Raw genomic sequence first — 12,718 nt, 5'->3', positions numbered from 1 at the left:
CAGATGTTGTGTATAGGGAATATGGATAAGGCCAGTTCAAATGGACCATTGAGTAGATATAATGTGTAATAAGGCTGACAAAGCAGATTTGGAGCAGGTCGTAAGGGGTTTTAAATGTCAAAACAGAGGACTTCACATTTGCTCTTAGAGGTAACAGGGAGCTATGGGAGTTTATTGACTCAAATGGTGATGTGGTTAGACTTGCATTTTAAGAACAGAGCAAAGTGAGGAGGGAGGAGAGGGTCATGATGAAATTCTGGGTGGTCTTGGTTGGGGAGGTGAGTTCTTAGGAGCAGAAACTTACCGAAGTTGATCACATGGGCAGTGGTGTGTATGACTGTAAATCCAACTACCACATAGCCGACAAGCTGGTGGAACTCGACATTCTGGTCCAATGGGAAAACTCGGGCCAACCATGTAGCCCTTAGCCACGTGAGACAACGCCGCAGCATCAGCACCTAGGAAGCCCAAGGAGTGGGGATGGTGGGGAGCAGAGAAAAGAAGCAGTGATGGTTCCACACCTGTGCCTCTCTCTGTTCCATTTGCATTTCTCTCTGGAAATAACCTTATTGTATCTTCCGAGGCCAGCCAGGTTCTGAAAGTGCTGTTTTTTGTCACTCCTGTTCCCTGCTCAGGGACTGACACTGAGTCCCCAGAATCTACAGGATAAAACTCAAATGATTCTGCTTGGCATTCAAAATTCCTTAGCTCTTCTTCATCCTATGCAGGTGGTAGGAACTCACTCTACCTTCCCAAACATACAACCGCACCTCGCCAGTCCCCCCTTTAATCCCCACCCCGACCCTGTCATTCTCCAACATGAAATCTCTATTCTAGCCAAACTAGTCCCGTAACTGCTGCCTGACAACTTGGACCATTGCTCATGTCACCCTGCTTTCTTGGGATGCCTTCCAAGGCTCTTCTCTACCTACCCAAATTTTACTCAGGAGATTTATGTAGAAATTCATGTTATGAGGCAACTTGCAAATATGCAGACATATCATCATAGCCCTAGAGCCGTGAGGAACCCCAGAGGCCACTAGTCCAACCCCTTCATTTGCAGGTGAGAACACTGATTCCCCGAGACTTTCCCGAAGTTATCCTGGAAGTAAGTAGCAGAGCCAGAAACAGGACCAAGCCTGTTTTGCAACATCTGAAGTCCTCCTTTCCATAATATTGTTGCCCCCTATTCTGTCTCACCTTCCAAAATGAAGGCTGTCTTGGCAGAAAGGAGGTAAACAAGAGGCACAAAATGAGGTTTACTTCTCAGTTGTGGCCAGTGTGTTAATTTGTTTTGTTGACTACACTTATTTGTTACAAGGGAGGGGTGTGTGTGTGTGTGTGTGTGTGTGTGTGTGTGTGTGTGTGTGTTTTGAGGGGGAAAATCCTGGACGGGATAGGCAGGCAGGAAGAGCAGCAGATAGAACACTGGGCCTGGAGTTATGAAGACATCTTCCTGAGTTTTCAGACATTTATTAGCTGTGTAACCCTGGCAAGTCACTCAAGCCTGTTTGCCTCAGTTTCCTCATCTTAAAAAATGAGCCGGAGAAGGATATGGCAAACCACTTCAGCGTCTCTGCCAAGGAAACTCAAAATGAGATCACAAAAAGTCAGGCATGACTGAAATGATTCAACAACAGCGAAAACAAATCCCAGGGGGTTGGACAGATAGTAATAGTGAGGCAAAAAATAAGAAGAAAAGAAAAAAACAGAAAGAAAAGCCTCCATGAAACGTTAAAAAATACACAGAAAAGAATAGAAAGAAGTTCAGAAGAGGACATAGATAAGCAGGACAGCCATGGAACTACCAAGTTAAATTTAATCAATGCTTTTTCAAAACTGCATATAATACAGGTTCATGGTGTCATTTGCAATTCTCCTCTTCTATACATTGAGGAAATGATGTCTGCTGGTGCATGTTAAATTCATAATAATAACAAAGGAAATTTTTAAAAATAAATAAAATAAAGACATACTTGGAAAGAGGAGGTGAGGCTACTGACCAAATTTAACTTAGAATTTTTTGGAAACTTAATTCACAGTCTCTAATGACCACAGATAATCAAGAATTATCTGTATTTGGGGGGATACTTCCCCAACTTCCCTTAACTTTAGTTTTATTTATTTATTTTTAGTTTTCAACATTCACTTCCGCAAGCTTTAAATTTTCTCCCCCTCCCTCCCCAAGATGGCATACAATCTGATATGGGCTTTACACATATATTCCTATTAAACTCAATTTCACGTTGGTCATGTTGCATAGCAGAATTATAATGAATGGGAGAAACCATGAAAAAGAAAAAACAAACTTCCCTTAATTTTCTACCATCCCCACCTCTCCCTCCCTGAGTAAATAACTCTGTGTACCTAAAACACCTCAGTTTCAGGCAGTTGAGCAATGCTAGAGTCCTACCCACTTCTTTCCTCTCCATTCCTTCCCATCCAGCTACTTTTCCATGACCCCCTGAAGGAAAGTCCATCTAGTCCTCACCACAATGAAACTGCAGTTGAAATTCAAGCATTGGCCACCGCCTCTGGCCACCATGATACTGGCTCCTGAGGACCGATACTTCAGGGCTGCCAGGGTGAAGAGCAGGATGTTGAGCCCCATATAGGCTGCCAGAATGGCCAGCTTCCCACTGTTGTTATGCCAGTATGCTGAAGTCAGGTAGCGGGGCATCTGTGGCCTTTTCTTGGAGGATGGAGGCTTCAGCCAACTGGCTGCACTGTGAAAAGGAAAAGTGGTTTCCATTCACTGGAGAGGGCACCTAGTTATGGGGGAAAGGCTGATAAGTGAGTTCAGGGAATAAGAGAGAGAGAAAGAAAGGAAACTTTGTATGCCATGAATAATAATCAAAGTGAACAAACAACAAAATGGATATACTGCAAAGTGGATAATCTATACAATGTATCATCTACATGGAAGGGAAAAATGAGGAAGAAAGGAAGGAATAAAGGAAGGAAACATTAATTCCTGCTCTGTGCCAAGAACTTTACAAATATTATTTCATTTGATCCTCACAACAACCTTGGGAGATAAATGTTATTATTATTTTTTTTGATAGATGATAGATTATTACTTCAATTTTACAATTGAAGAAACTGAGGCCAATAACGGTGAAGTGACTTGCCCAGGGTCACACAACCAGTATGTGTCTGAGGTGGGATTTGAACTCAGGTTTTCCTGATTACAGTCTCATTATTCTATCCACTGTGTCTACATAACAGATAACCCACAAACTGGAAAAAAATACAAAATGGATGATTTATAAGATTAGTAAACGATGGGGCAGAAAATCTACAAAGCTTGCAAACCCATGAATGGAGTGATCTACCAAACACCCAGGAAGAAGATCCAGTGAGGATAGATCAAGATCATCGTCATTGTCAGAAAGTCTTAATTTATGAACCTGATTGCATTTAGCCTGATAGTTCAACAGCTGTCTAAAGTATAATGTAGTACTTGCACGAAGGAGCTTAATCAATCCATAAATATTTATTAAGTGCCTACTATGTGCTGGGCACTGTGCTAAGTGCTTAACAATCCTGGGAGGAAGCTGCTATTCTTCTTTCCCTTTTACTGCTGAGGAAACTGAGGCAGATAAATTAGCATCAGATAGTAAGAATCTTGATAGCCCAGTGCCTGCCACCTGCACACACGCCTTCTAGAGAGCGCTAGACTTGGTTCCAATTAATTGCCGGTCTTCTAGAATGACCCCATTAGCCTCCCCTAAGCTTTGGACTTAAACTAAGCTCCTAGATAAGTACCTCCTTCCAAGAGCCTTTCCTGACTCAGTTGTTAGTACAGCCCCTCACCCCTAGTCCGTGTGTATTTATATTGCACATATCCCATATTTACTTGTCATGTCTCCACCCAGTAGAGTATAAGCTCCTTGAAGGGAAGGGACTGTCTCGCTTTTGTATCTATATCCCCAGTGCCTACCATAGTGCTTGGCACATGATGAGTGCCTAATAAGGGATTTTTGGTTGATTAATTGATTGGTCTAACATGGACAAAATGGCATACATAAACACAGTCCAAGATATACAGAGGGCCAAATGGAAATAGTAACTCAACTGAAATGTAGATGGTGAGTGATGTGTTAGCATCAAATTCAGGCTGGGATGAGGGCATTTGGGGAGGGAGAGTTAGTCCAAATGGATGCATCTACTCAAAGGAAGTCAATAGTACCTGATGGTTAAATTTTCCATGACCTCAGGAAAATTGTCTAATTCCTCATGGAGCTCCTCAAAGGTGATAGAGCCATTATGGTCTTTGTCAGCTGATTCAAAAAGGGCCAGGGTGAGGTCATCCAGCTTCTCTTCTGGCAGGGAGATGGCACTCTCCTTCAGGCAAGACTGCAGCACTGTGCGAAGCTCGTCTGGATCAATGGACCCACTGCCTGGTGAGAGAAGGAGGAATTGGCATGGGGAGGAGTAGTCACTTGATACCATAGAAACATAGATTTAGAGAAAGAAGGGGCTTTAAGAGTCCATCAAGTCCAACACCATAATTTCACAAATGAGAAAATGGAATTGTCCAGGGTCACGCAGGTAGGGAGTGCCCAGGGTACTCACTATTTCTAAGCCCCTCACACTTGGAGGCTCCTCACAACGTAAATTCCCACAGCTTCCTGTCCTTCTAAAAGGAAAATGAATGACTATGAACAGGCACAACTCCCTTTTAAGGAAACACAATGGCACAATGAGAATGCTGACTTATACCTGGATTCCCCAGGTCTTCCTGAATCCAAGTCTATCACCCTCTTTCTTTTCCCATAGATATCCCATAACACATCCAAGGCATAGCTAATAGAGTGAGGTGCAGATAAAGGACACCATGCAACCCCTCTGCTCAAAAACATCAACTTAACAATAATTTATTAAATGTCTATTATGTTTAAGGCAGGACAGTGCGATAGTGTGGTGGATAGAGCCCTGGGCTTGGAATCAGGAAGGCTCATCTTCATAAGTTCAAATCTGACCTCAGACACTTCTTAGCTGCGTGACCGTAGGCAAATCATTTAACTCTGTTTGCTTCAATTTCCTCAACTGTAAAATGAGCTGGAGAAGGAAATGGCAAACTGCTCCAGTATCTTTGCCAAGAAAACCCCAGATGGGGTCACAAAGAGTTGGAAACAACTAGAATGACTCGACAGAAAATGTTCAAGGTACTATGCCAGGTGCCGAGGATACAAAGACTTTTTTAATGGCACTTCACTCTTAAGTAGTTTGTTTACCAGGTGTATGGAGTGTTCCCATCATTCTATTGTAGTCATCAGATTCTACCCCTGTGGTCAGCCCCTTACCATCCACATCATACACCTGGAAGAGGAATTTGAGTTTGTCCATCGTATTCCCATGGATGAGTAGAGTCAGAGCCCTCAGAAGCTCTTGTAGGGTGATGGTGCCGCTTCCGTCAGAGTCAAACAGGGCAAAAAACCTCTCTGCAAAGAAGGACTGTGGGAATCACAGCGTGTTAGAGCCTTAGAAGTCACAACATCATCATCATCACCATCATCATCATCATCTCATTTTAATTAAAGTGAGCCTTACAAAATGCTTTAATGTTTGCAAAGTGCTTTACAAATATTATCTCATAAAAAAACAAATATTATCTCATTTTATCCACACTTTGACCTTCAAGATAGGTGCTATTATTATCCCAATTTTACTGATGAAGAAACTGAAGCAGAAAGCGGTTAAAGTGACTTGCCCAAGATCATATAGCTAGTAAACATCCAAGACTAGATTTGAACTATGGACTCCAAGGCCAGTACTCTATCTACTGTACTACCTAATACCCAGTCCTCCTAACTGATACAAGAAGTCCCTAGACCATTGTCAAAATATGCTTGAATACTTCTATCAATGAACACTTCAATAGTAAGTCAACTCCTACAGGAAACAGGTAAAATTGTTAGAAAATTCTCAAAATAGGCAATTTGCCTCCCTATGGCTTCTATTTTTAGGCCTAACTCTGTCTTCTAGAACTACAGAGAATAAGCTTTATCTGTGAGGTCCACAATCAGGACCCAGACAACAGTGATTTTTATTTTCTTCCCTTTCGTTGGGTATGCCTACCTTCTATAGGGAGATGTTAGAATAAGCAAGGTGGGGATGTGCTGCTCACAGCTGGCCAGGCTGTCTGGATCACAGCCATTCAATTCAACTCAATTCAGATCCTGTGTGAGAGAATGCTCACTTCCCCAGGTATAGATTTCAAGGAAAACAAACAGTGGGAGCCTCAGAAACACATTATCAGATCACTGCCTCACATCCTAGGGAATTGAGGCTAACCAAGACTCTCACCCTTGTTTACAAATGAAAATGATTTAGTAGACTCTGGGGTAATTCTGACCTCACGGGCCTGAATATTATACACACACACACACATACATACACAATATATACAAATATGTGTATATGTACACGTATATGCATGTATTTATGTGCACATACACATAGTATATACAGTATATATACCATATATACTGTATGTGTGTGTGCATATATATATGTATATATATATATATATACACACACACCTACACATATAGTATATACAGGATACACAGTATTGGGATAATGTGTTTAAGATTCAGGATAAGTGGCATAGGCTAATAAGGAGACACGCCTGCTGGTAAACGTTTAACAGCCAGCTCTCTGAAAAAGTGTACACAGGACACACTTTTGACTTTAATCTGCATTATTAATATTTTCTCCATCACTCTCATAAGTCTAGCCAGAGGTTTCCAAACTTATATAGCTTACCACTCCCTTTAAAAAAATTTACTTAGGACCCCCCCTCTCCCGGAAATCTATTTTCTTTAACCCTTTAAAGTTTTTTTTTTTAATTTGCAACATTTCAAACTACTACTACACCCCTAGATCATTCCAGCACCCCCTAGGGGGTGGTACCACCCACTTTGGGAACCTATGGCTCTAGACAATCGATAAAACAACAAATCAAGTCCTGATTTGTTTTGCTGGTTTTGGAGGAATAAATTTTCATACTGAAATTTTAAGTAGCAGGTTTAAAGCTAGCTCAGCATAACCCTGTATGTAACCCACACAAAAGGACTACCTAAAAATGTTGCTGCTAGATACTAGGGATTGCTCCATAATGCAAAGTCAAGTTCCTCCAATACCTACTAGTCACAGCAATTCCACAACAGATAATATACATGGAAAGCCTAGTAGGACTGACTCTGATCACATGATCACCAGCAAAAGATTGACCTCTTCTGCTGGTTCTTTCTGATAATCTGGTAGCCTAGAGAGAAGCAGTGTATTAGTGACAGCAATTACACTGCTGTGGAGAAACTCTTTATATATGAGACATTTTTTAGCTAAGCCTTGTGCCAGCAAGGCATCAGACCTGATAAAAACAGAGAATGCACATGGGAAGTGCTTGTGGCAATATGAATGGAAGGAAGGGAAGGGTGAACAAAAATATTGAAAAGAAGAATTGAAAGGACTTGGAACAATAGCTAAACCAGGGGTGCGGAACCTGCGTCCTTGAGACCACATATGGACCTCTAGGTCCTCAAGTGCAGCCCTTTGACTGAATCTAATCCTCATAGAATGAATCCCCTTAATAAAAAGGATTTGTTCTGTAAAACTTGGAATCAGTCAAAAGGCCACACCCAAGGACCTAGAGGGCCACGTGTTGCCTCATGGCTGCAGGTTCCTCACCCCTAAAAAGCTGTGGATGAATATATCAGGTCAGGATCAAGCTATTCCTGATACTTCCAGGTGAAACAAGGAGACTATCATTACTGCTCACACTGAATAATAGTAACAACATTTATATGGTGCTTACTAAGTGCTTTATAATTCCTATCTTATCTGATTCTCACAACTACCCTGAGGGATAGGCGCAACTATTCCTCCCATTTCACAGTTGAGGAAACTGAGGCAGACAGTAATCAGGTGATTGATTGCCCAGGGTCGAGTGGCTAATAAGTGTCTGAGGCTGGATTTAAACTCAGGTCTTCCTAACTCCAAGCCTAACCCTCTATCCACTGCACCCTCTTAGCTTCCCTAAAGGGGAGCTTTGTATAAAAGGGAAAAAAAATCAACAGATTCTCATTGGTGGGGCCCTCAGCTTTCTTAGAAGCACTGAATGGACCAATTGCTCATTTCTTAAGACCTTTTTGCTTTTTCTCTGGGTGAAACATAAGTTCTACCTTGGGTTTATGGATAGGCACTTGCCTCTTTCACTTTCAATGCTGTCTTGAACTCTTGCAGGTCAATCTCCCGGTCTTCTCCAGCAATGGCCTCAAACTGGCGTGACACCCACTCCAACCACTTAGCATCATCATCAGTATTCATGGCACTGAGGAACCAAAGGGAAATTTCTGGCTTGTCAATGGAAAGAGGACCAGGAACCTGAGAGAAAGTCCCAATGATCCAAGTACCTTTGCTCCTGCCCCAATTAGGGGCAGGTTTCATTTGAAACCTTTGATTTTGACATTGCTCTTTGACTTCTTTCTGCTTATAATGAACACTTGTGGACTCAGAGCTAGAAGGAAGGAAGGAAGGAACGAAAGAAGGAAGGAAGGAACGAAAGAAGGAAGGAACGAAAGAAGGAAGGAAGGATGGAAGGAGGAACAGAAGGAGGGAGGGAGGAAAGAAAGGATTCTTTATTAAGCACCTACTATGTCCCAAGCATTGAATTAAGCAAGAAATATGAAATCCAGTTAAAAGCAAATAACTTCTGCCCTGGGAAGACAGCTTGCCTTTGGTATCAGCTACTGATTTTGCTCCTTCTCTTTGATTTTCTGAAATCTTTATCACTTCCAGACCCATAGTACCTATCACCATGCCTTAGTAGATCCCCCTGGACTAGACTCTTGCATACTTAGACCTATACAGAATACCAGAGACCTCTCCTCAAATACAAAGGCATTTATATTATAACTCCAGTGTAACAGGGCCCTGGTAAAAATGGATCCCAGAACCCAGGGAAAACTTCAGGAAAGCCAACCCACTGGGACTATGGCAAATGAAAATTGAACAAATTGTATACAGGATTATCAATCTACAAGGAACCTCTCTCAGAGCAAATCATTCTATGACGTGGAATGAAGGCATCTCCTGATGAGATTAATGTTCTTTCTGCATGTCAGCAGGAAAGGGACAACTCTAAATGTTTGAAACAGTGGGAAATAATTTGCAATCTTGGGACTGTAGTCTGACATGAAATGCTGCTGAAATGAATTAAAGGTCATGGTGGCAAAATGAGGAACATTGTAATGATAAGTACATGTGAAAGAATGATGGTCCCCAAGGAATACATATCTACGTACACACTTGTGTGTCTATATGTATACATAAATAATGTATATACATATATGTACACACACCTATACATATACACAAAATATACATGTACGCAATACACCTGTGTGTATATACACATATCTATACATTTGTGTATATGTACACATACATTATATATGCACATATGTATATATACACATATACATACATATTTGTGTGTATGTATATGTGCATATATGTGTGTATATATATATACACACACATATATATGTGTGTATGTGTGTATATATATATACACACACACACACACACACACACACACACATATATATATATACACACACATACATATGAATGAAGAGGGCAGCTGGTCCTTTTCCAGATCAGTTCCAATAGAATTCCCTTCTCCCACCCCCTAGAATGCAAGCTCCTTTAGAAGAGGGATTTCTTATTATTTATTAAGCCTCCTTTGTGCTTGCAATATAGTAGACCATAAATGCTTTTTGAATTGAATTGAATTGCAGTCTATTCCCAGCACTGATTGGGGAGCGAGGCTCTAATTCTGTGTGGCTGGTTCCTTAGACAGAAACAATGTTTGAGTGGATAAAGACAATTTATCAGGTTATGCCACTCTGGTTAGATTTATCCATTAAAAAAATCATGCAACAGCCTTCACCCTAATCCTATGCTCAAGAAAAAGCCTCTTCCTCTGTAACCTGGTCCCCTAAAAGGATAAAGAAATTTCCCCTCAAGAAAGGTAGCTCTTTTTCCAGAATACCAGTGCTGGACCTCAGGTCAAGTATTGCTGCTGGGATTAACAAATTGGCTGGGAGACTAGCCAAGATGTCAGAGTAGGAGGAAATAGTACAGCCCAGCTGTCTCCAAAACTACTCCAACAATGATCTAAAAAGAATGCCAGACTGAGCAGGACATCAAATAAGAAATTATAGTGGGTCATCTCTATCACCCAAGATCACAAATTTGACCTACTTGAAAATGACCAAGGAAGAAATTGTGGAACCACTTTGGGCTGGGATTACAGACTCATTACCCAGAACGCTGAGCTAAGCCTACAGCACAGAGATGCCCAGAACTGATCTTGGAGCTGGGCCAGCAGCTCCGGAGGGATCTCCCAAAGGGTTTTGGGATCATAGACCTAGATGCAAAAGAGTTCTTAGCTAGCCTAGAAATGCTGATCACTGGAAGAATGACTAATAAAAAAGATTAGAAAATCATTATGAGATTAGAGATGCCCAAGACACAAATCAAGAAGAGGAAAATTCCAAAATGCTCACAAGCAAAGCAAACCCAGCTTGCCCACAAGATCAACCAGAATCACTAGAAGAAATAACACAAGATTTAAAAATGAGTAAAAAGATAGTATTGTAAGTAAAATAAGAATAATAGAAGAAAGAACTGGAGAAGAAATTAGAAGTACGAGAAGAGACTTGAAAGAGAGCAAGACTTACAAAACCTTACCCAAGTAATAGACTCAAAAATTGAAATGGACAAAATCAGAATTAATGACAATGTGGGAAAAAGGAAATATTAAAATAAAGCCAAGGTGTCTCATGTCAAAAACAGATCAAAGAGAAATAATTTAAGAATCTTGGTACTAGTTTAATGTGACATCTGAAAAAAGAGCCTAGAAGTCATGAAAGAAAACTGTTCACATTTCTTAGAACAAGAAAACAATGTTCAATTCCAAGTATTTACCAGTTGTTTCCTGAAAGAAATTGAAAACTCCTAGAAATGTAAAGGCCAAAATCCAAAGGTTGCAGGTCAAAGGAAAAATACTACAACTGTTCTAAAAGAAAGATTCTAGGTAGCAGGGAACTATAATCAGGATCACACAAGATTTAGTTGCTACCACTATAAAGGAAGAGAACATGGAATACAATATTCCAAAAGTCAAAAGATGTAGGCTTACTATCAAGAATACAATTAAGAATTATTATCCAGAAAAGCTAAATATAATCTTACAGGGTACAAAAATGGATCTTTAATGAAGTAGAGGACTTTCAATCATCCCAAATGAAAAGACCAGAGTTTAATAAAACTTTGAAATACAAATGTGGGAGTAAAGAGAAACACAAAAAGATAAATAAAAATGAGAAATCAGAAAAGACTTTATAATTTGAAGTGTTTGCATTCTAAAAGGGGAATGATGACAAGCATCCCTTAAAAATGATGATGTCAGTGAGGGTCACAGAGGGAGTCAAATAAGATGGAGAGCCTTGGAGTTATATTTTGTTATATTTTGATGATCTTAAAAAGAGAAAGGAAAGGGAGAGAGAAAAAAAGATACATTAAGGGAGAGGAGTGGGACTTATCTCAGATAATCAGGAGTGCAAATAGAAGACTATATTATTGAAAAAGGGGCAGGGGTAACATGCATCACTTCTTCCTGACCTAATCACTCAACCAAAGCTGCTATCTTCAAAGAACCAATTACTTCTTAATTGCCAAATCTAATAGCTTGTCCTTAGTCCTTATCCTTCTTGACTTCTCTGTAGCCTTTGACACTGTTGACAACCCTCTTCTCCACTGAGGATATGAGAGTTTTTATGGGCATGGGCAAATGGAGAAAAGCAATGTTGGGTAAGGGAATGCAGTGAGAGAAGGTGGGTTATGGGGTCTAGAGTTGGAAGGGATCTCAGAGATCAAGTCCAACCCTCTTATTTGATGAAGTGAAAACAGAGACCCAGTAAGGCAAAGTGATTTGCCCAAGGCCACACAGGTAGTAAGTAACAGCTAGTATTCAAGCCCAAGTCTTATGACTCCATTATCTTTCTCTTCTACCTGGGTGGGCTTAGGGTGGTTAGAAGGAATATGAGTATAGCATGGGTACCAGGAACCACAAAAGGGAATAGAAGGAGAAGTAGGAAAGTATCCAAGGTAGGGTGTGAAAACAATTTTGAAATTTTTCCTAGGATTAACTCTGGACATACATACATGAATGCACACACAAACACATACACATTTGGTAAATTTCCTCTTTTCTCCATCCATTAGGGTTCCCCAAATCCTTTGCCTACCTGCATCACAGAACATGCATCTAACTTACCTTCTGTTCTCCATAGGCTCTGATTCTGGCTGCCCCGGTTTTGTGTCTGTACTCACTTTCTCTCCCTGTCTCTGGACTAAGCTCTGCTGAAATCACATCTGTGAATTTGTATATTTTTATGACAAACAAGGAAGATGTACTGCTGATCTTGGAACCAAATTTTCTTGCCAACTGACACACCCTCTTTTTCTTTAGAAATGTATTGGCTAGGAGGTGGCTTGGCTGCCTTCACATTCTGCTTCCAAAAAAAAATACAGTTTGTTGTTTGGGGATGGGGTGGAGATGAAGTTGGATGAGGACTCTCATTGGGATGGAAGTCATCTGGTCATATACCTTTTTTTTCTCATCTATATGCTGTTACCC

General features: G+C 40.6%; 1 protein-coding gene across 1 annotated transcript in view; it reads right to left on the bottom strand.

Moving 5' to 3' along the window:
• Positions 1–12,405, bottom strand: part of NOX5 (NADPH oxidase 5) — a 41,547-nt gene extending 29,142 nt beyond the window's left edge. Inside the window, exons 1-6 of the mRNA XM_036736584.1 lie at positions 12,356–12,405; positions 8,218–8,341; positions 5,310–5,460; positions 4,193–4,403; positions 2,492–2,726; positions 305–458 (exon numbers count right to left, since the gene is read on the bottom strand). Of these exons, the coding sequence (XP_036592479.1) occupies positions 305–458; positions 2,492–2,726; positions 4,193–4,403; positions 5,310–5,460; positions 8,218–8,341; positions 12,356–12,369 (889 nt within the window). The 5' untranslated portion in view covers positions 12,370–12,405. The remainder of the gene's footprint in view (positions 1–304; positions 459–2,491; positions 2,727–4,192; positions 4,404–5,309; positions 5,461–8,217; positions 8,342–12,355) is intronic.
• Between the last annotated feature and the right edge of the window lie 313 nt (positions 12,406–12,718).

Source organism: Trichosurus vulpecula, chromosome 8, assembly GCF_011100635.1.
Source record: "Trichosurus vulpecula isolate mTriVul1 chromosome 8, mTriVul1.pri, whole genome shotgun sequence".
In the NCBI taxonomy this organism is placed as follows: domain Eukaryota; kingdom Metazoa; phylum Chordata; class Mammalia; order Diprotodontia; family Phalangeridae; genus Trichosurus; species Trichosurus vulpecula.
Note: the sequence above shows the minus strand (reverse complement) of the source record. Positions and strands in the feature narration are given on the sequence as shown.